Here is a 25,997-nt window from a genome sequence, read left to right as displayed (position 1 = left end):
CCTTTGCGCTATCCAACAAACAGTGATGCAGCGCCTGCTTGCGCCAATTGTACACATCACTGTTTCTTAGTTAGCGACTGTAAAAACAAAAAACAAAACAAATGAAGCACACCTGAAATCACACATACTGAACACAACCATTTACTAAGTCACAGTTAAATGAAGTACATTATAAAAGTTTTCCCATGAAACGTTTCAAAGTATTCAAATAAGATGCATTGAGTCAACAGTGAAGAACAGCGCATACCAGTGAACACAGGAGAAATGCGGCAGCGATCTCCGCCGCTTCGAGAGCAGAAAGCCGGCGGACCAGAGCCCGGGCCCCGGGCCCCGCACACCCGCACAGGACAGTCACAGGACAGTCACAGGACAGACGGCACCGTCGCTGCAGAAACAAACCATCCGGGTGAAACTCATTTCTCTATATGTATAAAAACAGTGATGACTACACAAGGGGAACCCAAACACGTCAGATGCATGCATAGTCACATCATTAAAATGGACCCGATGAATTCCCACAAATAAAGTAAAACCCCGAAGTTCCTGCTTATATCTTAGAAAACACGCGTATAGGCAACGTTGAAATGTCATTGAAAATTGGTAGTATTTGCAAATGGAATCGACGTTGAATCGCCAACGTTGATTCATCGTTGAAAATTCAATGTCGATTTCATTTGCAAATCCAATCAATTTTCAATGCATCTTCAACGTTGAAATATGACGTTGAAACAACGTTGTTTCTAATGTAATCTAATGTATACAACATTGAAATTTAGTTGCAAATTGGTTGGATTTGCAAATGGGATCAATGTCAATTGTCAACATTCCTTCACCATCAATTTAAACAGCAAAGGCAAACAACCACAAAAAGAGAGATAGAGAGTGATGACAGTTAATCTGGGGGGAGAAGAAAAGAAAACAACTAAAATACACTTTCTTGGTGTTAACTATACAAAACAGCAGAGGAAAAAACATTGTACAACTTCAGGGTGAACCTAGAATGAAAACTCCCAACACCGCTGAAATTACTTTATTTTCATGTGTTAGAAGAAAGACCCTGCACATACTGTATACAAAATAACACAATGTGAAATAGGACTATTAACATATTATTTGTGTAGAATTTCTACACTGTATATTAAACCTGAAAAACAGATTTAAAAAAATGCTATCAATCTTTTTAAAACTAGTTCCATGAAAGTTATGGTTAGAGAGCACTTTTATACACACCCAGTTGTTCCAGTATGTTTTATACAGGTCTCCAGTTAATTAAATTAAATTAAAGTTGAAGTAAAAAAAAAAAAAAAAAAAACTATGCACTGACATTTTTCAAATTTCAATATCATCAACGGTCACTGATAAAATATTTTAATTGTAATTACTATTTTGATAATGCATTTGATTAATGCACACATAATAGTTTTGTAATCCTGCACTGAAATATTTTGCTAGTAAAACTAGCCGTTAATTACTTATTTAAATTAACGAAACTCACTCATATTTTTCCTTTAGAGGAATGTGCTTAAATTCTAATTATATACCTTCATCATTTTCTACAGTATATAGCAGTTAAACATTTAAGCAGCAAAGACCCTTTCAATAGCCAACACAAAAAATATATATACTCTTATTTGAGAAATAATTCCTCCATACAGACAGCTGGAATTAAAATGGAGCAGTGTTGCCAGGTCCTGTCCATAAATTCCCCCCATTTTGGTGGTAAAAATCCCCCAAATCACGTTTTCCCCCCCAAATATGATTGCTGGTGAAGTGAGGTCCCAGGGAGAAGAAATCGATTGTGACAAACCCCTTAATTCCCCCAAGTTCAAAATAATATCCCCCAACATTTTCCACATACAAATGTTGCCCCCAGATTTTCCCCTGGGCTCTTAAAAATCCCCCAAATTTAGGGGAAAATCCCCCGATCTGGCAACAGTGAAATGGAGGCTCTTCCCAGGCTGTGTTCAAGTTCACAGGCTTCCCGCTTTCATCTAATTGGCTGATTACTTGACCCTTTCCGACTCTGATTAATCAGCTAAGCTGTTTGTCATAGAGTAACATTATATATATATATATATATATATATATATATATAAACATATAGACACACACACATAAATGTATGTGTATTTATGTATGTATATTAACGGATATATTCGTTTTATGTATTAAGGGGAATTTTGTGCGTTTTTTTACCATGTCACTCAAAATACACCCATGAAAAAGTACTGACTGGGAAATACATGTGTTTGAGAGGATATTGTGTTTGTTATCTGGGGGTCTGTTTGATTGTTTTGATTGTCACGACGTCTAATCAACCTGAAAGCAACGTATATTTCGACGTTGATGAATCGTTGCCAAATCCACGTTGAATTGCAGTTGTATTCTTGTTGATCCACGTCGCAACTAGATTTCAACCACGAAACCGCATTGTTCGAGATACTGTACTTATAATATAAAGCAAATTGGGAAAGCATTGGCTAAGCGTTGGATTAAAGTTGTGGCAAACTTTGAACAATGACTAAAATTATGTTTGCCCAGCATTGGTCTCATTATGCCAATATAAAATAAAGTTATGCATTTAAGTTTGAGACATCCCTGCTCACTATGTTGTGGCAACGTTGTGTTAGCTGGGTTTTATGCATACCTTTAATTCAAAACTAACGAAAAACCTGCCCTACCATTATCATTATCAAACAAACTAAATCGCTATTAAATAATAACATTCTGGTACTTTCACAGTTTATGCATAAACTACATTAACAAAATAGTAAGAAAATGCATAACACATATTAGTTTAATATTATACATTAAGAACAGAAAAACACAAGAACTTACCGATATTTGCTTAATCTTCAGTCTGGGTAACAGGAAACTATGCATAAAACATCACATCCTAACGAATTCCAAAAATATATGTATACGGAGGCATTAAACTAAATGAAAGGGTTACTTAACTTATTTTTTAACAATATAAACCGCATCCAGGAGCCACACAACCTCCACACCTCGCCACTGCCTGCACACCTGCGTGTGGGCGGGGCCTCCAGGAGGGTCTTCATTGGGGGCGGGGGCTCCCTCGGTACCAGCCAATGCGGTCTGTCGCGGCGAACCAGGGTGACGCCCCGCAAGGAGCTCACCCAAACACGTGTCCACACTGAGAGAATGGACTCTAATCCGAATTCACCTCTACTGACCATGCTGATTTCACATTATGAAGGAATAATAAGTGGATGTTTTAGGTCTTTAACTTTAATGTACTTCCTAAATATTAACTTTACACCCTTTCTATTAACTTTTTCCTTTCTATTGTTTATTCCCAATTTGATTTGTACTGCTTCCTGCCCTTAAAATCACTTTAGAGCTACTACTCTGTTTGTAATTATGACTGCTCTGACCCTACTGTACATAGAACGGTACCTATTATTTTTCTTGAACAGAAACATACACAACTGATTTTGTATTTGATATTAATTTAATTTATTTGAATTGGGACTTATATATATAATGTATTTACTTACACTTATTTAAAGGTTTTGTGAAATATGTGTATTGTGAAAACCTAAAGTCACTCAGAGAAAGAAGTTATAGTTGCTGATCAATACTATAAATTAATTGTCTGCTAATTAAATCATCCTCATCATCATTAAGACATCAACAGACTATATTCTAATCAGTCATTGGACTGCCACACCATAGAAATCAACTATTTTTCAAAAAGCAGAGTCTACTGATCAATCATTTAATCAATATTTTATTTTATTTTATTTTATACATTAGGCCTACTTTCACAGGAAACAGTATCCAAAAGTGTTTTACAAAGTTGGGTTACAAAAGGGCAAAAGTAAACCATAGCAGAATAACGTAAAACTAATGATATTTCAGAGTAAAAAATAATGACAAAAATAGATTGCTTTAAGGCTATCAGGCACAAGGAAATGGCTCTAATAAGTATTACTTATTAAGAAATATCCCTAAGAGTCTGGTTTCAATACATTGTAAAGTTAAAGGCTGAGATATTATCCAATCAATATTCATCTGGAAATAGTTAGGTCTTTAGGATATTATTTACAACTTCTATTAATTTGTAATCTTTCACTGTTAGTCTAAGTGAAACTGAAAAACATTTTGTGTTATTTGGGAAAATAGTACAGTAAAGACTAAGTTATGCTATGTTATATTTATTTCAAGCATTCAACTTGGCATAATGTTTCAAAATGAAGATCCATGTGCAGTAATTACCATTAGATGATTTAATCAAATATATTATGGTACAGCATATGCTCAATATGCCCTTGAATCATAATCCAAGGCAGTGAGACGAGCTGAGTGCAGTGCGCTGTACAGTATGTTGTGCTTAATTAAAGAAGCATGACTCAGCCCCTGTCATCACCCTCCTGGCGGCCTTCTCTCTGAGGCGTCGTTCACAGGTGGCTCCTGTGCTTTTTGATCACATCTCTCCACTGCTGCAGTGGGGGGCTCCCGCTGGCGACCAGCCTCCGCAGCAGGCTGCTGGGCTCCAGCCTGGGGATGTCGGGATGTGCCTGATGGTAGTGCTCCAGCTTGTCCAGGACTCGGGGAAGGCCCACCATGCTGGCGTAGAACATTGGACCCCCGGTGTGCCGTGGCCAGCTGTAGCCAAACACATAGATGGCATCGATATCCTGCGGGGCAGCGGCGATGCCCTCCTCCAGGATGTGGAAGCCCTCGTTGATGAGTGAGTAGAGGCAGCGCTCCAGGATCTCCTGTGGGTCAATGTGACGTGCCTGGATACCATGGAGGCTCCTGTACTCCTCCAGGAAGCTCTGAAGCCAAGGGTCAGGCCTGGCAACTCTGCCTCCTTGTTTTTCATACAGGTACCAGCCCCGGCCGGCCTTCTGGCCCATACGCCCTTTCTCACAGAGGATATCAGGGACGGCGCTATACCTGTGGCCTCCTCGACTGCGCACAGGGGTTCCAGCAGGTAGTGTGGGCCCTGTCAGCCCCAGCCCCATTCGTATCTTCCATCCCACATCCAGCCCAGAGAGATCCCCCATCCTGAAGACACCCATGGCAAAGCCAAACTCTTCCAGTGCTTGGTCCACCTCCTCTGGTCTGGCTCCTTCTTCCAGGAGAAAGTAGGCCTGCTCAGTGTAGGGCATCAGCATTCGGTTCCCCACAAAACCAGGGCAGTTTCCCACCAGAACGCCCACTTTCTCTAGCTTCTTACCCAGATCCATAGCAGTTGCCACGGCCACAGGGGAGGTGTGAAGTCCATGCACAACTTCCAGCAGCTTCATCATATGAGCCGGGGCAAAGAAATGCATACCCAGCACCAGATCTGGCCTGCGGGTGACAGAGGCGATCTCATCCACGTCCAGCCCAGAGGTGTTGGTGCACAGCAAGGCATCAGGCCTGCATACTGAGGACAGCTCCCTGAAGATCTTCTTCTTCAATGCCATATCTTCAAACACCGCCTCGATGACCAGATCAACATCCCCCAGATCCCGGAGATTGATGGTGAAGCTGGCAAGGCTCAAATTTGGATCTGCCCCGTGTCTCTGTGCATCCCGATCCAGCATGCCGTGCACAGCCCTTCTCCCCTCCTCCAGCTGCTTTTCCTCCATCTCCACAGCAATGACTGGGATCCCAGCTCTGACCAGGCACACGGTGATCCCTCTCCCCATGGTCCCCAAGCCTGCAGGGGGACAAGAACAGAAACTCTGAGCAGCTCACATAGCATATCCCTCACAGTCAGTGTTCACCTACTGTAAATGAACCATAATTCTTAAAATAAGCATATTATGTGAACAATGTTACTTTGTATGCAAATTAATTAATAAGATGGATGAGATCGCCTTAGTCACGCGCAAGGGTTTGTGTTTCTTTGTTCAGAAGATAAAGCTGCTGGAAGTTGTGTGGACTTCACACCTGCCCTATGGCCGTGGCAACCGCTATGGAGCCAGGCAAGCAGCTAGAGAAAGCGTGCGCGCTGCTGGGAAACTGCCCTGATTGTGTATGGAATCAAACATTCAGGGCCTACACTGAGCGGACCTACTTTTTCCTAGAAAAAGAAGCCAGGCCAGAGTTTAAACACATTTACACAGCTAAAACTTTGCTTTTTAGCAATCATCTCCCTTCAGAAATATTCTTTATTTAAATCGCATAAAAAGACAAAAGGTATATAAAAAGGTTTTCCACTAGACTTATACTAATTTGACTGAGGTTTCTGAAGCGGTGAAAGACTGATTTTAAAATGGTTTCACATCTACTATTTAGTTTTGTTGAAGGTCAGGCAAGGACAGGGAGTTATGACCAGATTTGACAAGCCAGCCCCAAAACTGTGAAAATCTCACACATTAATAACACTTACCACAAATACCAAGGGTATTTACAATACAAATCCAATCCCTGGCAATGAAAGCAGATTGCCGGTGGTATTCATTTTACTAAGACTCCTACTGGTTCTTAAACACAGAGGCATGCACTCCTAAATTCACAGTATGAAACCATTTGTCTGAAGTTTTGACTTCATTTTTGAACTTCAAAGAGATACGTCCCACTTAATCTGACCTGCATGATATTTCAGAAAAGCAGAGATTAATACTAAGGGCTTAAAAATACATCTGCACCCTGTTATACTCTCATTACAGCAGTGTAACTATGATTATATGATTAGCACTGTAGCTTAAAACCATACATATTGACAACAACAGCATAAACACAGAAAAAGCAGTTTTTTTGGTTGTCATTTTTATTGCCCTCCAACACGACTGCATTAGATCATGTAAAGTGTATGTAGCTGATTTGTGTTAACTTGTGTACCTGTGATGCATGGAAAAACCTGGGAATAATGATAGGAAACCGTTGCTGCTATTATTCTTTAACTGAACGGCAACAAAATAATCACATATCTCTTCCTCTAGCACACTACTAATACCCAGGAATTTACCTCAAATGCTCTTATGTACTACTCTAGCATTAGCGTTTTCCTGAGGACTCAGAAAGCACTTGGATGAGAGCCACACACTCCCGCACATTTGTCTGGGGGCCACAGGAAAACAGGCCTTCTTTAGCAATCTGCAGCAGCCGCTGTGAGGCGGAAGGGGCTGTATTGCACTCCCATCTCCAGACATTGAGCAGTGATGCGAGATTAAACAGCGACAGAGGGCAGTGAACCTTAAAAACATGACTTCTCCAGCCTGCACAGAGACACAGGAATGCTTTTCAAAACTACATAAAAAATATCAATTTTTGTATTATTTTGCGAGGCTCAGGGGCCAAAAGGGAAGGACAACTCTGCTGAGTTTCTTTTGTCCTAACAAAGCGGTTTGCCTCAAATTTGATTTGAGGGATGACTTCTAAACTAACAGAGGCAATTCCGCTGAGAGCTGCGTTAGAAACAGTGGGCGCTTCAAGGAGAACCATTTTGGGTTCAGTCAAGTACAAGAGAAAAAGGCCCGATGACTTTCACCTCAGTTTGTGATAGTTTCTAAAGCCAGTGATATAGAAGAGCCCTTAAATGGCTTTAGTTGTTACGAAATTGAAGTCTTACAATCACTGCTGAATTAAATGAAGGAACATGCAAATCAATGAGTAAGACTTCATCAAATGAAATAAAGCAATCGGATATACACTACCGGTCAAAAGTTTTAGAACGCCTCCATTTTTCCAGTTTGTATTGAAATTTACACAGTTTAACGTCTCAATGCACTCTGAAATTAAAGCATAGAACAAATAAAAAATTCATGGAATTGTTTTGTTTAACAAAATCTAACCCCTTAAGCTGACAAACCCCTCTGGTACCCTTAAAAGGGCACCAAATCCGTGTGCTTCTCTTTAATCCCATGTGTACTCTTCACTGTTGTGTTGTTTGCCAAGTGTTTGGACTCTCATGAAAGTGGAGACTCTCAGCTGTGAAATATTTGTTTTTCATACCCCCCCCCCACATTTTTGGGATACTTGGTCTGAGTAGGAATACAAAATCTCAAAAAATATTGACAATTATGACATATTCTGGAACCAGATAGTCTACTGATCAAAACAAGACCATCAACATTTTGGTAGATGCAACACACATTTTTTTTTTTTATTATTATTATGGATAATGGAAACTTAGTAAATCCTAATTATCATCTCAATTTATCAAGAATAATGATAAGCTTTGACAGTGAACTTATCAGCCTATTCCATAATTATATTCCTCTCAATCTTCAGATAGTTGCATGAGCCGGGGCAAAGAAATGCATACCCATACCCCCCCACCCCCAACACAACATTTGACATTCCTGATTTATATCAAAACACAATATATCAATTTTCAAAATAGCACTGATCTCTGAAACGGTAAATGTTCACACAATCACAATGGATACATCATTCAGCAATGTTGATGAAATATCAGACAATATCACACATTACAAATCCGTACATAATAGCAATTTGTTTGTCGTAAAGAGATGTTTCTGTAAAATAAAGGACAGACTAAAACGAATGACAAAACGGAATGCCCATTGACTATATTGGGGAGTGAAATGACCATAGACTACAATGGGGAAATGTATATATATACACCAATCATCCATAACATTATGACCACTGACAGATGAAGTGAATAACACTGATAATTTCGTTATCATGGCACCTGTCAGTGGGTGGGCAGCAAGAGAACATTTTGTCCTCAAAGTTGATGCAGGAAAAATGGGCAAGCATAAGGATCTGAGCGACTTTGACAAGGGCCAAATTGTGATGGCTAGACGACTGGGTCAGAGCATCTCCAAAACTGCAGCTCTTGTGCGGTGTTCCCGGACTGCAGTGGTCAGTACCTATCAAAAGTGGTCCAAGGAAGGAAAAGCGGTGAACCGGTGACAGGGTCATAGGCGGCCAAGGCTCATTGATGCACGTGGGGAGCGAAGGCTGGCCCGTGTGGTGCGATCCAACAGATGAGCTACTGTAGCTCAAATTGCTGAAAAAGTTAATGCTGGTTCTGATAGAAAGGTGTCAGAACACACAGTGCATCGCAGTTTGTTGCGTATGGGGCTGCGTAGCCGCAGACCAGTCAGGGTGCCCATGCTGACCCCTGTCCACTGCTGAAAGCACCTGAGCATCAGAACTGGACCAAGGAGCAATGTAAGAAGGTGGCCTGGTCTGATGAATCACGAGTTCAAGGTGTTGACTTGGCCTCCATCTATGTCTCTCAAAGATGCCACAACGGGCACCTTCTAAGTATAGAGCCTTCGCCATGAAGTGTGTTCTCACTTTTTGGTCATTTTTCCGATGGCGTCACTCAAAGGCTAGAATCACTGTTGAGGGAGGCTGCATTCAAAAATCATACAAACAGACGCTGGGAATTTGGACGGGAAGTGGTGGTACACGTGTGACACTAGAGGGCACAAACAAGAAGATAAATAAGGAAATATCGAATGAGATTGTCAAGAAAGCTCTGTGTCCAGCCCCTGGCGCTCATCTTATTATGGCTCTCATCCCCAGTATGGCACATCCCACCTGCTCTCTATCTCCTCGCTCTCAGCCCTTCCAGCCTACAAACCAATGAGCAAGTCAAGCCCAGCGCCACGTTAGACACAACTGATGAGCTCCATAGGCTTATTCCAGGGGATTAATAATAGAATGAGCTTTCATCTTCAGTACAGGGGGACGCCAACGGGCAAAGCAGCACAGATCTACAAACCCCTTCCCCCCTCCCCTTGCTACCACCCTCAAATCCTTCCACGGGAAAAATCCAGTCACTCAAACAGAAGAGCGGGGACAGCCTTTCAGCGCATCTCCGCACAATCATTTAGCACTTATAATCCTTCTTTTGGCGAACTGAGAAAAAAAAAAAAGTAGAACATCAATCTGGTTTAACGGCGATGAGACAGACTAATTACACTGAAATTCATATTCAGGGTTTTATGTTTTGCTGGTACCATGAGTTCAAAACCCAGCAGGGGGATCTTACAGATGTTGTCTGTGTGGGCTGGGAGGGGGATGTGGGGAAATCAGGTTGAAAGTGAAGGAATCTCTGTGCTGGCTCAGCAGGGAAAGTGCTCACTTTAAATCCCTGGAGCTGAGGAACGCACAGGCTGAACTCCAGGTCCATTGAAAGTCAGCAGGCCTTGCAAGGCTGCTGATATAGATTACTGAGGTGGTTGGAGAACAGTGGAATGGGTGATCAGAAATTAACCAAAGCCTTAAAAAGCAACCCCAATGAAAACATGGGCAGAAATGTGAATATATATTCTGTTCCTTTTTACAGAAGAAAATGTACAGTTTAACTAGAAAAATAGGTGTGTATTAGATCCAGCTCTGTAGAATGATTTAAATGCTGACTTGAACAGGACTTCCCACTTACCTATGACAGCCACTTTACGGACAGGCCTGGGCTTGGTGTTGTCCCAGCGTGCTCCACTGGGGGTGCTCCACTTCCCCACGGCCCTCTGGGCGAAGTGCAGGTACTGTAGAGCGCGTGCCTGTCCGGAGGTGAACAGCGCAGCCATCAGCTCCTGTTCCCTCTGCATGCCCTGAGCGAAGGGCAAGGTGGACGCGGCCCGCACAGCCTGCACACAGGCCACCGGTGCTATGGCCCCCCGAGCGCGCTGCCTGATCCTCACCAGTGTCTGTTCCAGCAGAGAATCCAGGTTTGCGGGGCATTGGATTGGCAAGGAGCTCACCCTGCGAGGACCGGTGGGCTGGCCTGCAACGACAATGACAAGGACAAAACAGAGAAGTCACGTCAGTTCATAGACTCAATACAACAGCTTCTGGAGCACTATAATGCGGTCAGCTTGGGGTCCATTTTATATAGTATTTATTATTATTAGTAAGTGCTATTATTGTATGAGAACACACTGCTTCCGAGTGTAATCGTTCATTATCCAATATGTGTGCCTTTCTGAAAAGTCTCTCTGGGTCAGCTATTTTAATTTGTTTCTGAGTCAGACCAATTTGAAGTCAAACTATTTTTGCTGTGATTTGTTTAGTTTCTTCACCTGCCTCATTTCCTTGTACTACTCTGTAATACAAAAATTGGCAGCTGTATGAAAAATTATTTCCCGTGAGAGATTCCCAAGTATTTCTTTACAATTTTACAATGTGTTCCAATCTATTTAAGAAACATTTTTGCTGCAAACTAAGTTATATAATTTACAAATCACTATTAAAAGCCTTTGCCAAGAGTACAGGATGGCCTATAGCATGGAGACAGGTCTGAATGCAGGTTGCAGCACTTGTGGAGATCTTGGGCAGCTTTCGGAAGTCCCTGGTTCTCGTTTGTTCACCTGTGGGACTGGGCAGCACCAATGGGAGCTGCATCTTACATTTCAACTTGATGGTTCCCTTGGTTGGATCCCAGTGTGCAAAAGAAGCAGGCAGACTGACAGCACATACCTCAAAGGATCTGAATGAATGATGTCTGCTCTCTAAGGTCATAAACTGAAAGCAGTGGCAGAATGGGCTGGGGAGCACTTGGCAGACCCACAACAGACAAATTTACATTTGATTGTGTCAGATTGTGTCAGGAAACTCTCAGGGGAAGAAAAGTTGCCACTGTGCCAAAAGCAGGATTTGGAAATTGACCTTTTTTAAATTATTTTTACTATAGGCTATAGAATATATATATCAAAATGTTAACATATAACTCTGCTATTTGTATAACACATAAAACCCATAACCCTCGTAGGGATTCATCTTCCAGTACTCTATAGTGAAAAGGAAATCAGATAGCACAGAATACTTTACACTTCAGAATTTAAATGAAGACAAATGCGTTTTCTGAAATGAATTCACCTTCCATGACTAATCATCTGATACCCTTAAGTGTTACATTCCTAGTTTGTATCTGGAGATATCACAAACCACTGTATTATTATTTCTAAAGAATGTTCTGTGACTAATAGTTTACGACACCAGATTTCCATCCCTGCAATAGCATTACTCTGGTGTATAAATGAGCACGGTTTGAACAAGCAGAAGGAAGGGAACCCAGCGAGATTCCTGTCTGCACATCAATCTCAGTAAACACATTGGACGAGACAAGATTGGCATGCCGGATATGGAAAATTATGTGGATCAATGTTTTCCTTAACCTCGTTAAAAGACCCTTTATGTTTCTTCATTTGACTCTATATCCCTTCTTACAAGATTACACTGGGCTGTTTAAACTAAAATCTATAGCAGCTTTATTGAATCAGAGCCACAGCCAGCTCTCAGTGAGACAGAAAGTGGGTCATGCATCCTGCTCTTAAAGAGGTAGCGTCAGTGTGGAGCAACAGTTACTACGTGTGTTTTGGACAGAAATACAAAGCATACATATGAACTTCCACATTCTTGAACTAGTAATATAGCAATCAAGACCCACAATCCCATAGGGAACATCAACATCAAAATACTGTAAGGCAGGAATACTGTCATGTAATAAGAAAATACATTTTGGAAAAAAACAAGTGACACGGATTTAAACTTGTGAAAGCACAGACGTTGTTATGATGTTTACCCATGACAAGAATAATGACAGGCATGTTACTTAAAAAGCTGTTGCTCCTATAAAATAAAACAGGCAGGAATATGAATGCTGGACTATGTTCTGCGGCTAATCTGCATTTTCAACAGCAAACAGATTTGTATTGTGAACAGCGATAGTGCAATGTGCATAGTGAATCCTGGTGAAAAATCATTCACTTTCAGCTGCCGCCATCTGCAAACGGTAGGGCATCAGCTTATTTCAGACTATAAGCCTCATTTAGGACCGAAACCCATTCTCTTCTTCAATCCAGAGTTTACCATCCCTTTAATTCCCGCTAAGAGTCTCAGTCCTGTTCGTAGACTGAACCTTCAAGGAGAGGTAGATTGCTTTCATTGTGATTTTCAAATCATACACGATATCTTAAAGCAGCTCTGTCCCGTAAATCCCTGCTCTAGCTTCCAGACAGCTGACCTGACTTCAAAAAGTGTTCGGGAAGCCTAGCAAACTAGGAACTGCAAATATTATCTTCTCTTTCAATCTCTCTTTTTTCCAATAAATAAGCAGCTGGGATCTGAAACTAAAATTGTGCATAAGGGTTTTGTTTTCGCACTCCTGTCCCAAGCTTCTGTTCCACGCAGGCCCATCTATTACTTCTGGGTTACTTCTCCCCACAGATTTATTTGGAGTCCCACAAGAAACTAATGGTCCTGAGAGGAGACCAATTAGTTCTGTTTCAGCAGGAAATAAATTGTGTGGATCCTTTTCTCTAGTATCGTGTGTGGAGATGATGTCTTGGTGTATGCTATTGTTGTGTTTGGTATTAGCTGTGAGGAAAACAATTTTTTTTGCACTCACCTCCCTGTCCCCCATTTCAAATAGATTTGAAAATCTCCACAGAATTGTCACTGCTGTAAGCTGAGCTTTTATGTGGTATTAGCTCTTTATCCTATTGAAAATCTCTCCAGCATGCTTTTCATTGCTGGTAATTAGCTCTTATCTCTCCTGTGAAGGCTCCCATCACTGCAAATTCCACATTAGAGCAGATTTAGCTTTTTGCTTCATCAAATCTCTGTTCCATCCGCCATCAAACTGTATTTACTCTCCCCCTCTCTCGTTGCTGGCAAAATGACCGCTTTGGAGAACTGGAAAGGAAAATGTACAAAATGCTGTATTGGAACATCTGGTCACAAACCAGGAAGGAGTACTTATGTTTGGAAGAAAAAATAAACATTGAATGTTCCAAATGTACAAAAATGTGATGTATATTAAAAGAAGGTTACACTGAATGATTATGGGCAAAAAATACTTTAGGTTTAGGCTCAGGGTTGTGTTCAAGGCTAACACATGTGACCAACCCCAGAGCTCAGAGGAAATATATGAGATCATCAGCTGTAATGCCTGCAGTATTCAGAACTCAATTCATTAGGAATTTGCAGCCATTATTTTTTACATTCAGGTCAACATTGTCAGCTACCTCCACTGAGATAGTGCCAGGCAGAGTTTACCCCAGCACTGAAACAGAGGAGACACAGTAGGCATCACTAAAGACTGCCCAGGGGCAGCTACGATGGATTCCTTCCAAAAATAGTGCTTCTCTGAAATCAGCACTTTTTCTTTTTTTCTCTCTAAATGTTGGTAGGCGAGTAATTTTTCAGACAATTTGCATTTCTGTGGACTGGAAGGTTCAGGTGGAAAGCAGCCAGTTTACAACAAACAATATGAAGGCCCCAAATGTTCAAATTACTTTACACAAAAAACACAAAGATGAGCAGTAGGCGCATTTACACTGCCATTTCTGATCCTGATCACATGCATAGGTAGCATTTGATCCTGCTCAGAAATGGCAGTGTAAATGCTCAGTGATTGGATGAAGTGCACCTCTCAGGGAGATGGTACAGATCCGGATCAAATGCATTCAGCATTTGATCCTGGCAGAGTGTACTGATGCAGTATAAAACCGCCTAGTGTGACCACAAATGGAATAACAACCTGCAGCTGTTCATTTGAGGTGTTTTTGCTATTATACACAGCAAGATGCACATTCTGCATGTACATAAATATTTGTTAAAGAAAATCTACATACTTACGATGGCATTCACAATGAACCTTGATGATTCCTGTAACAGTTCTAACAAACAGGCCTTTCCCTGCCATATCAGCGTTTTATAGAAAATTGTTTCTGAAATGTATGAATGTTTTTTGCTCATGCATAGAACGAACATTAAAATGTATATTTATTCAGTTTCTCTTGTACACAAGTTAAAGCAGTTAAAGCCACTGTATAATCCAATGGAGGAGTCAACATATTTGTTTACACACAAAGACTTCCCTCAACAGTGAAAAAGTGACGGCACCTACTTGCAAAATGCAGCAGTAGCAGCAGAAGAAAATCATCAATCCAGTATAAACACAGCATGTTAATGTGTAGATTGGGAAACTCAAATTGACAGGACAGGGTTATCTCCCGTGAATCCTGTAGTCATAGTTATTAATGAGCAATAGGGGGCAGAAAGGACAGAAAATTAAGTGAGATGACTAATGCCGGACAAGAACAGAACGGGCCGTGCATCTCTCCTGTCTGAGCCGCCGGGCCATTACCCAGGCCCCTCTCCAAGAGCAAATTTCTCTGGCAAGCTGGGATCAAAGGGAAAGGCAATTATTTTAACATTAATCAGGCCTGACAGAGGCTCTGTGTAGGGAGTGTATGATAGTCGTTCTCCCATGACCAATAGCCCTTTTAACCCTCTGAGCCGAGGAACTGTCCTATAGTCCTGTTGAACCTTAACATCTATGTCACTCAGCATTTCCCAGAAGTTGTGTTGAGTCACTTTTAACAACTCGGGCAGGAGGTGCACTCGCTGCATTCTCTACTGTACAGAGTGATACACTATGACTAGGTTTGTGTGTGGGTGGGTGTTTTTTTATGTGGCTTAAAAAGTACCAGATTAATTGTTTGTAATCAACACTTGCAAAATGTGTGAGGGCTTGCGTAAACTCCTGTGAACAAGTGTTAAATTTACCCGCAGCCCAGTTCCATAACAAAGAAAACTAACAATAATAAAAGTATGTACGGTATTTGTTATAATGCACACACAAAAGCTGAAAGATGTCACAGCTCTAGAAAACTGCTACAGGTTCTGTCAACCTGCAGACTACCTCCATCAATCACACCTCTACAGCGAACTCATTTGCATTGTTTATGTGATTGCCCAAGACTCTGAGAAGCTCGATGATCAATCAATTAATAACAACTGGACTACAATGCTCAGATAAATCCTCTTCCCTCACAAAGTGGTATGACTCCCAAGGTCTGGATCACAAATTCAAGTCTGAAGAGCTAACCATTAGGGTCAGAGGGGACTCAAAATGAGTCAAGCCAAGCTAAGGGATCAAATTGCAGGAGAATTTAATTCAGGACAAATTACACAAATACTGAGCTAAATACACAAAGTAAATCTGAAATCTTTCCAAGGATAACAATTTTTAACATGATGCATTCCTTCTCAGGTTCCAAGCCTGTATTCCTGTTTATTTATTCTAATTTTCATATATATTCTGAGAAATTCAGAAGTTTGCTTCATTATCACTCCTTTTGAGTGACAACCAAATGCAATTTTCAGAACTGACTATTGCTTTCACAGCACTTCATTCTCATTTAGTAGAGATTGGAGCTATTTTCTCATATTTTGGAATACATTTAAAACACCTATTTGATCTCAACTACATGCATAAAAAGCAATAAACCTGGTCTCAAATGATGCTGTCAACTCTGCATGCAAATGTGGGGCAATAGTTTTATTTACTCCTATAGCCACTAATGCAGTATAGACCATCAGCCAGCAGGTTCATCAGGAATGAGAGGACAACTCTGAACCTCACACCAAGGACAAAGGGTGGAATACATCCATTCTGGCTTCGCTGGTCATTAGAGGAGACATGGGCTCTCCCCCATGTAAGCATCTGCAGTGCTGTGAAAAAGGATGGACGGTACTTCCAAATCTTTTAATTTTTACCATCAATTCATCACTTATCACACATTTTGATGTTGCAAATTAAATAGAAGTAGGTGCTTCTCACTTGTGTATGGTGCAATACAATTATAAAGGGATCTTACAATTATTTACCCACCCCCGAGAAAATTCTGTCCATCAAACGTTCATGACGAAAATATAATTGTGTTACAAGAATGGTGTGGTAAGTCTTTAGATTTGGGATGTGAAATTGAATACAAGTCGCACTTAAAGAGATAAAAAAGATAACAGTGTACTTTTTAATTCTGAGTGAGCACTGAATTCGACACTATTTTTAAAAGCGTACTGTGTAAAAGTCTTAATCACAGGAAAGCAGAGGCAGCAAGGGGCTGTATTCCTCACTTAACTTTTCAAGGGGAAATGACTATTCAAATTTAACACAAACACACACACACAAACAGCTCCAGAACAAATATCATATCATCTTTTTCTAAGAAAGTGTGTGAAGTCATCTTTACGTGAAATGTTCTGAGCGATTTTGTTCCCCCAGCATTTCTCAAAGGAGCCCACAGGGTAAGAAAAGGCCCCTGATAAGTGACAACCCTTTAGCAAATAGCATCCTGGGCAGCCCTTACTCTGAAATCATTTCAGCAATTAATACAAATTAAATGTTTAAAAAAGGCAAATGAAAAAAGAAAAAGTATGATTAATATTCTAAAAATGTTCATCTCCTTTCATTCCTTGAATAATACATCAAAAGAGCTGAGGAATGTTGATCACAACTGACAAGGATATGAAACATTTATTTTATCACAGTACCAGAGGACTGTTCTGGCATGTCCTTTCTTGCCTCTCCCTCAGACAGCTGCATGCACTCAATTTCCTCCCGTTGTACACCTCCCCCAGCCTGCACACATACAATATTCCCCACTCGAGTTGATTCAGGTTTAATTCACTTTTTGGATCTAAGCTCCCTTTGGGCTCAGATACTGTGAGGCGTACAGACTCCAGGTTCTTCCATGTACCTAGAGAGGAGTATTCACCTCTTGACTGGAGAAGCAGTTTAAATCAGCAGTCTTGCTATTGGCAGGATCCACCAACATTCAGGTTTTTGAACTTAATTTCCTGTTATTCATATACTTTTCAAATAATGAATGATTCTCAGAAATCCTCCTAAATAATGTATTCTTTATAAGTGCCTGTTTAGAGAAAACATTTACTATTACAAACTTAAAAGAAAGTAAACAATACCCTATTTAAAAAAGTAGCAATGGAAGAAACCACACTATTCAAATTACACTACAGTTCAGGACCTTGGTCTGAACTTGGATGTTCCATCAAACTAAAACAATAGCAGAACAAATATTACCTGGTAGATTTCATTTGACTTGAAAGAGCAAGTCATTCTTTTCTATTGATTCCCTGGTTTTACTAACTTCCATGAAATAGTGCCTGAGGGGAAATACATTAGTGCTGGGAGGATTGCCTTTTGTTTTTCTACTGGACACAGCACATTCTTGAATATGTATTTAATTTATAGCTTTGGACTGGAATTCCTTCAGAAGGGTGAATTTCACCCTTTAGATGTTTTCTTTCTACTTAAATCATTCAATGCAGTAAGTTTTAGTTTACCATTCATCTACATTATGTGAGCTGTTTTGCATTATTTTGCGGTTTGACTGTGCTGCCTTTTGCCATTGCATTTTAAGCATTCTAGCTGTAAACATAACTCTCTTACAAAGTGGTAAACAAATTAGTAAAGTAATAGTGCTTGTTGTTTCACCTCTGACTGCCTCCTTTTTTTCTTCCAATGCCTACTCTTCACCCCTGGGCATTGATATGACAGAATTCAGCAACTTGTTCTAGCTTGTTATATATTATTCAGTTAAAAATGTTCTTTCAGTTTAGATTTCAGACTGGCGAAGACTTATAATGAAGTCACTTTTTTACATTCTAACATTCCATGTAAGTGATTAATCAAATCATAAAATAGGCAACAAAAGAATATGCAGCAAATTGCCTTTATTATTATTATGATCTTTTACACAGTGAAGTGAAATTACCCAGTTTAGACAAGCCACTAAAGATGCTGAATGAAAATATTGAGATAATCTCTGGTAGTAAATATCCACAGGGCACCAAATTAATACCTCCAGTATGAGGGAATAACCAAGTGAATAAACCTCACCTGGGGTCTACACACTTCTGGTAGGTTACGGATTCTGCCATCTGTTCAGAGAGTTGGATGTTGCCTTGGGATTATGAACCGTCATCTGTTCTATGAAAGTGGCATTGTGCGCCAGCTCTCGAGTCAGGAAGGTAATGAGGCACCGCTTTCATTGCTGCACTCTGCAACAAGGAGTCAAAGTACCATCCAAGCATACTAAAAACTGATGCAGTATGAAGTGGTATAAAGACAGAATTACTCAGACAACCTGTCTATTGTATTAAAATACCCCTAAGTGTTTGGATCTTGACATCAGTGGCACTTATATTAGGTCTGTTACTGAATGTGCCTTGCTCAGTGCCGTCAAAAAATCTTTTAAGTCCTAGTGACAGATGTGACATGAGACCTCTGATATACAGTTCACTTAAAGATAAACTGCTGTCAGGTTAGGCGCTATATTTACCTGCAGCTATTCAGACATGAAAACACCTATAATGGCAAACACTCAGTGAAATAATGAGACCCAAGCCTTTAATTTGTCCATCATTACTAAATACCCCACATTTACTGCTTAAGTCAGAACAAATAACCCTTTTGAACAATAAACTGAAATAAAGTGAAATCTGTATATTTGCTGTGGTACACTCCTGTGCTTTGCAAAGACTCTGTCTCCCCCTTCTGAAAAAGTGCAGAACTGCAGTTATTTAATCTAAACAAGGTAATTAGACTGGCAATGGAGCATTCGGTAGCTCTGATTAAAAGTGATTCACCTATCATCTATATTTAATACAATATCTGTTTATTAGATGACTTTCCAAAATATTGAACACAGGAACCTTGCACTAAACTGAGTGATGCTTATGTATACTTTTATAACTGAAGAAATACCATGAATGAGCATGTTTAAACAAATGTGAAATGTAAACTAGATTATTTTTAACAACATAGAAGATTGAATTAAAATAATCCTTATTATTTCTTGGTATTTGCACTTCCCAATAATAAATGGTTTCTGCAACTTTGCTCTGGTTGCTGCTCAGACTCTTTGTTTGCTCTGTTAATGGACTGTGATGCCAAAGAAAAGCAATTTCCCCTGCACACACATCCTCAGTCGAGAAGTTATTGAGTTATATGGACTAACTATGAGTGATGATAAAGGATTAGAAAAGTAAACTTCCAACACTTGTATTTCTGCTGTAAAACATGTTCCACAAGGACAATGTGTATATTAGATGTGCAACATTGTGGATATCAATGTGATAATGGGGTTTGTAGGAGATCCACCAATTACATTAGTTCCCTGTTAAACAGTCATTATTTTTAACTTTCTTAATCTTTTACATCTTAAAGTATCACCCAGTCATTGTAATTTCTTGTGATGAGGAAATATGTTCATCCAAAGTAAACTGATCAAGTTGTTGAAGACACAAAACACAAAAACACACCAGATGTTGAGTGAATGAATTTGCGCACAGCTGGCTTCATTACATCAACAGTTTAGAGATGGGAGAGCGGGCAATTAAACCACACAGCTGTATGATTTGAAAACAAGGGGGGACTGCTGCAGTAGCTCGATGCTAACTTACCATCCCTACTCTCTTGCATCAGTCTTCAAAAGCTGATTATCACCCGTTCTTCCCTGAGTGTACAAGGCTCCCTCTCACCTGCTATTTTCCGTGCAAACTCCACTGCCACGTCTCTGGCGTTTCCATCAGTCACTTGGTCCACTATCCCCAGCTTCAGTGCCTCTTGGGCAGACACGTGGCGCCCTGCAAGCAAAGGAAAACGGTCATATTCCACAGCTGAGACCAACTGAGATTTCCCCAATATCCACTGTGTCTGCTTCACTATGAACACTCACACCTGCCCCTTCACATCCCTAGCAATGCTTCTTGCTTTAGTTTAGTTAAAAACACTCCAGGAGTATCAGTCACAGCTGGTTAATATCTGGGGCTAGGATTTGTGTTGTATGTAGACAGGTGTTGACTCTCCAGGAGCACAAGATGCCTACATAACCTAGGCAGCGGGCGTTGAGTCAAATACCTCACTGTAAGTTATTCCAACAAAGAAAATAATATACCTTCCACTGGTTTTAAATTCGTTCCATCTTTAATGTGTCAGTTACAACCCTCTTATTATACAGCTTTCCATCTCCTGTCATACAACACCAACAGAATATTAAATATCAACTGGTCAGGATCATTTTAGCTCAAGTCCTGGTAAAGTGGCAGTGACAGGGTTAGGCAATTAACTGCACAATGCCAAGGGTCTTATTAAAATACAAATGCCAACTACTTCTCCCAGACTCCCCTTGACAGTTGTTCAAATTAATCTACAGCCTCCTGTGGTTTTTTGGCTGCACATCCTTATAGATTCCGATTAACTTATAATGCTTCAAAATGTGAATGTGTTGAAAAAATGTACATCCTACAAAAAGCACAGGCAGCATGGAGACCAATAGATCATTTTCAGGATTTTAATGACACACTGACTATAGGGCCACAGCTCCAGAGGGTTCAGCCCCGTACGCAGTCCGATCTCAATATCTGATGCTTTCTCTAGGCAGGCGCAGGGGAATGTGAGCTTCTGAAACATCTACTCTTGGAATCCATTTTTAAAACTCCAACCCAATTTCCATTCCCAGAAGGGCTTAGATGCAGGTTTTATCCAGGAGTCTGCATTACGTTCCTTAGAGACAGAGTTTGAAGCAAAGTAGAGTGAAAGGAGTTGCAAAACACAAAGGACAAACAGAAAACCCTGTCTATCCAGATAGGTAACTAATTAGAAACGAAACACACAAACTGTACATTTAGTAACAGTGCCTGAGGAATCCACAGACACTGAAGAATCTATCAGAGGCATTTCCGCTATGGGTCAGTGGGAAGCTGCTACTGGGCACTTAAAATATCACCAGGGAGATCACACATGAGTGGTGCCATCCATTCCTCACTCTCTTTATATCAATATTTGCTTAAGTGATTGTGAAAGGCAATAAATCACTGACAGACTGCAGGGCTTTTCTAGCTTTATTTCCATCTGAGCTCATCTGAAACAAATGCCTTGATCATTTCTAATGAGCTCGAGCCAACATCAGGCTCTGGACAGAATAAGCTGAATCCCAGATTATATAGAAACGCTGACACTGCATTAGTAATCCACTTTCATTTTCAAATCGGGGGTGCCTTGTCCATTGGGGAAAAACGAATATATTCTATATGTTCTCCTCTGTCAAAGCAGACAGGTGAGTGCAATTCTCATCCAATCAGTCCACAACCATGCACCCCCTCCATGTCTGCTGACCATAACCAAGCACAAACCAAAGTCTAAATAACTTTTTTTCTTTTCAACTTTTCAAAGTGGCTAGCTTGTGTTTGATTTATACAATATCTTCCACAAAACCTCCCATTTAATTTCTCTTGTTCCATCATCCAGACTTTAACAAAGCATCTTAGACAAGGCAGATCTTCGGGCTTCTATATTATTCTCATCCTCTGCCTGGCGCCTACCCTCCTCCATTACCCTGACATAACTGATGAGTTAATCCCACGAAACTCAAGATGACATGTCGCCGTTTTCCAAATGAAAGGCTTCAGAAGCAGGACCCAGTCAAGTGGAAAAATGCTTAAAATATGCAGCACAGACAGAATAGATTGATTGAAAACTGGAAGTGGGGCAGGATTTCTGTCTATAAGAAAAGAGGAACTTGAGAAAAACTCTGAAAAGATTTGAGGAAATCTTCACAAACAACCAAAAAAAAAAACCCAGGGGATTAGAAATCTTTGGTAATTAAAACAAAAAAAAAACATGAAGAAAGTATTAATACATCCCAGTGATATAACAAGTGCAGTTATTCCAGATTGCTTTGTTAATTCATGTTGAACAATTTAGTATCTAATTTGGTATTAATCTTAGTGCCTTTACATAAATTCTCTGCGCATTTTCTGTGAAGCATTTATGTTAGCTTTTATGTGTCGACAACATGTCTGAACTCATCAATGGGAATGTTGCTGTTATATGATATTTTTAAAGAAAAAAACATTAATATAAATTCTGTAACGGGCATTATTTTTGTTGGTGCTTAATATTAGTTGTTTATCTATCTTTCATAGAGCTTATCACACATAGCATACTTAAAAAGTCCTATATTTTCATTAGATACTTGAGCAGCACAGGCAACCTAAGGGACATTACTATATAGATCATTGGGACTAATTTTAATTTACCAGTTACAAATAACCATATATACTGTACATACAGTTATCCTTAAACAGAACTAATCACAGACTGCACAGAAAGTTACCCAGCTTACTGTAGTAGTTCCTCAATGGTTTGTTTTCTCAACAAACATGTCTCAACACTGACCTCTGGTGCATTTTGTTATGTACGTTACACTAACAGCTACTCAAAAAAAACCCTCTTTACTCTTCACCTAAAGGCCAGTTTCAAAGGATGAATGGCACGTTGAACATTTTACAGAGGTTCAAAGCTGAATTTCTGCACATAGCCCTCTGCCGTGAGAGACCTAGAACAGAAGGCTCCAGAGCCATGTTGCAGTGGGTACCTGTGGTGATGAGGTCGAGGGCGGCAGGAATCCCAGCGAGCCGTGGCAGGCGCTGCGTGCCCCCTGCAGCCGGGAGCAGCCCAAGGGTGACCTCAGGAAGCCCCAGCCGAGCCTGCAACACCAAGAGCAGAGTGACCGCCGTCGCAGTGAATGAGTCTGCTACTGTACTTACTGTAAATTATTTCTTAATGAACCGATGACTGTTAAAATGAGGATTCTGTACACTGCTGTCTTATCTGGAGAGAGTAATATTCTGCAAAATCCTGACCTTGATATGGGCAATGCGGTAGTGACAGCCCAGCGCCAGCTCCAAGCCTCCTCCCAGGGCCACCCCCTCGATGGCTGCCACCACAGGCTTCTCGCTGGCTTCTATGTCGTCGATCAGGGGCACCAGGGCTGGGCCGCGAAATGGCCCAGAGAACTCTCGAATATCGGCCCCTGCGCTCACACACAAGACAGCAAGGCTCAGGTCAAACTTCATTAGGTCAAATGAAATTACGTAAGAACACATTTGTTTCAAGACACCTCCCGTATTCCTCGATTCTGTGGTGTTGATTTAAAATGCTTTTTCCAGGTCCTGCAATGTTTCTGACCCCCAGGTACTTAAAAAACGAATTCATACAACATTTGAATTGTAATTGTGATTACTGCTTTTTTTGGAGCACAACACTCAGAAAACCTGTAGCATTGAATACATAGTATAACACACAAACCATTATTAATTTTCTTTGCTGTCATCTCTAACTGCTTTGTCCCTACCGGTTATGCAAGGCTTTATTCGTGTTCATGAAGAAATCACACCCATTAGATTCAAAACTGGGATGATATAATGGTCAGCATGCACTGCACAAAGAGTGTCCTTCACCTTAGCAGGCTTCTGGAAACCATACTAAGCAAACTTAAAAAAAAAAAAAAAAAAGTTGCATAATCAAATAGAAAACTTTCAACCTGCTACCAGGGCCTGTTCCTCAGTATTGTGAAATATGTAGGTGACACTTTATAACTGCCTTGTGCTTTCTAATCTCCTTCGCAAAGCCTGTTTTTCATATGGAAATCATTTACTAGCCCCTACTAGAGTGCTCATGCAAAACCTGGTCAGTTCTGAAGTGCAACCTTCCAACAGTGTTCAGGTATAAGGCACAGCTGGGGTTACATCATATGTGTTCATACACTTCAGTGGTCTTCGTTGTATGTTGGGGCACATTAGGCTGTAATTCTGGTCATGAACATAAACCCCAAGTGAAGACACAAGTCTTACCGTACCGGCACAAAACTTCCCATTCTCCCCACAAATCACGACAGCTTTCACGTCCGGGTCAGTACCAGCTCTGCTCACTGACTGAACAATTGCCTGACGCACTGTTGAGCTGGGGGGACAAACACCAGAAACAATGGTCAACAGACTTGACAGACTTATAACAATTCCCTGCACAAACCACTGAGAGCCTACACATTAATTCAAGGTCTCTATATAATACAGTCAATATATACTTTATTTTGTTTGATCTACATATACAGGTTTTATTTCTGATTACTGGTGCATTGCACTTTTTTGGATTGCCTAGCTGTATGGGGCTCATAAATGAACCCCTCCACACCACAATACTTCCATATAGACTTATAAGGCAAGTGACCAACTTTATGTTTTAAAAATAATGATAACAAATATAAAATAGTTGTGGCGGCAGATTTATGTAGTTATTTTAGAAGCCAAGCCGTTTGCAAATTCCACTCAAGTGTGTGTTTCGCTCGTTAATGTTGAAGCCCAGTATATTTGTGGGGTGGTCAAATCCATTTAAGACTTTTAAAATTGTAATCTGGTTATAACCGTTTCTTTTTTTGTTTGTTTGGCATAATTTACACATACACGTTGCGATCTGTTAAAACAAATCCTCTCTCCTTACAAACAGTAGTGGAATCTTGACAAAGGAATTCTTTATGGAATTTGTAGTTACATTAGCAGCAGGCAATTGTTTACACTGCATGCCTTGAACAAAAGTTTACAAAAATAACATTAAACATATACTGTCCAGTTCACTTACTGGAAATTAAATAACCCTCTTATCTTGACTTTGAAGCAATCCTTACCTAAGTGCATTGACAGGCGGGTTTTTCAGCGTTATTACGGCGACAGAGCCAGGGATACGAGTGTAAACTGCCATTTTCTCGGGCACAAATCGTGAAGTTGTGAACAGTGCAGCCTGTGAGGAGACTAACTCTGGACTGAACTTTACCCAGGTACTCTGCAAATCTCATTCGCTCTCAAAACGCATTTAACATATTGGGTTTACCTCTAAAAAGCGGCTGGTGCACAATGGTTTCGTGTATCTGAAGAAAATAACAAGTTACATAGCTCCAACGATGTGCTTCGAGTTCATACTGCTAAGTGTTAATATATAGCTTTCATTATAAATGTTATGCTGAATAACCTAGACGCCAGTGTGCTACTCAGATTTTATTTTCTGCGTAGTGCTATACATCAAATTGTTTGCAAGGTGCATATATAATACTCAAGCAAAACTGTGCGAAAAGCTTACGTAAATCATTTTGTATACAGAGGACGTGGAACGGACAAACAAACATACAAAAAAAATGCCCACAGCAGCAAGTGTTGCGTCTGTGCCAGTGTCAAACTATTTACACAGGACTTTGGCCAGCCTAGCAGTGGTGTAGCAACCCAGATGTTGTGACGGATACACGTCACCTGTCTTAATACTGCTCGCGTTCTTGTAGCGCAGTCTGCGCAGATCTGTAGAATCGCAACGATCCCATTGGTCGAGCAGCGCAGATCCTCTCAGAGCTGCGGAACTCTGCGCCACACGAACGCGGCCTGTCAGTCCCACTGCTGAAGTGTCCCCG

General features: G+C 40.5%; 1 protein-coding gene across 1 annotated transcript; it reads right to left on the bottom strand.

The window, feature by feature from the left end:
- Window positions 1-3,734: 3,734 nt before the first annotated feature.
- On the bottom strand, window positions 3,735-25,829 carry ehhadh (enoyl-CoA, hydratase/3-hydroxyacyl CoA dehydrogenase). Its single transcript, XM_066687597.1, has 7 exons — window positions 25,227-25,829; window positions 24,402-24,505; window positions 23,407-23,576; window positions 23,139-23,250; window positions 20,242-20,346; window positions 10,331-10,672; window positions 3,735-5,677 (listed from the first exon to the last, which is right to left on the bottom strand). The coding sequence occupies exons 1-7, from the start codon at window positions 25,298-25,300 to the stop codon at window positions 4,425-4,427; spliced, it is 2,160 nt and encodes a 719-aa protein (XP_066543694.1). The 5' UTR covers window positions 25,301-25,829; the 3' UTR covers window positions 3,735-4,424.
- Window positions 25,830-25,997: the final 168 nt, after the last annotated feature.

Source organism: Amia ocellicauda, chromosome 16 (assembly GCF_036373705.1).
Source record: "Amia ocellicauda isolate fAmiCal2 chromosome 16, fAmiCal2.hap1, whole genome shotgun sequence".
NCBI lineage: Eukaryota > Metazoa > Chordata > Actinopteri > Amiiformes > Amiidae > Amia > Amia ocellicauda.
This window is presented reverse-complemented; position numbering and strand designations above follow the sequence as displayed.

Bases quoted from the DNA above. Each gene is read 5' to 3' on its own strand.
- ehhadh (XM_066687597.1), bottom strand. From the start codon at position 25,300: ATGGCAGTTTACACTCGTATCCCTGGCTCTGTCGCCGTAATAACGCTG. The intron at 23,577-24,401 runs GTACGGTAAGAC...GTGTGAGCGCAG, and splicing joins GAATGGGAAGTTTTGTGCCG to GGGCCGATATTCGAGAGTTC. The intron at 10,673-20,241 runs GTGAGAGGGAGC...TTGTCGTTGCAG, and splicing joins GTTTGCACGGAAAATAGCAG to GCCAGCCCACCGGTCCTCGC.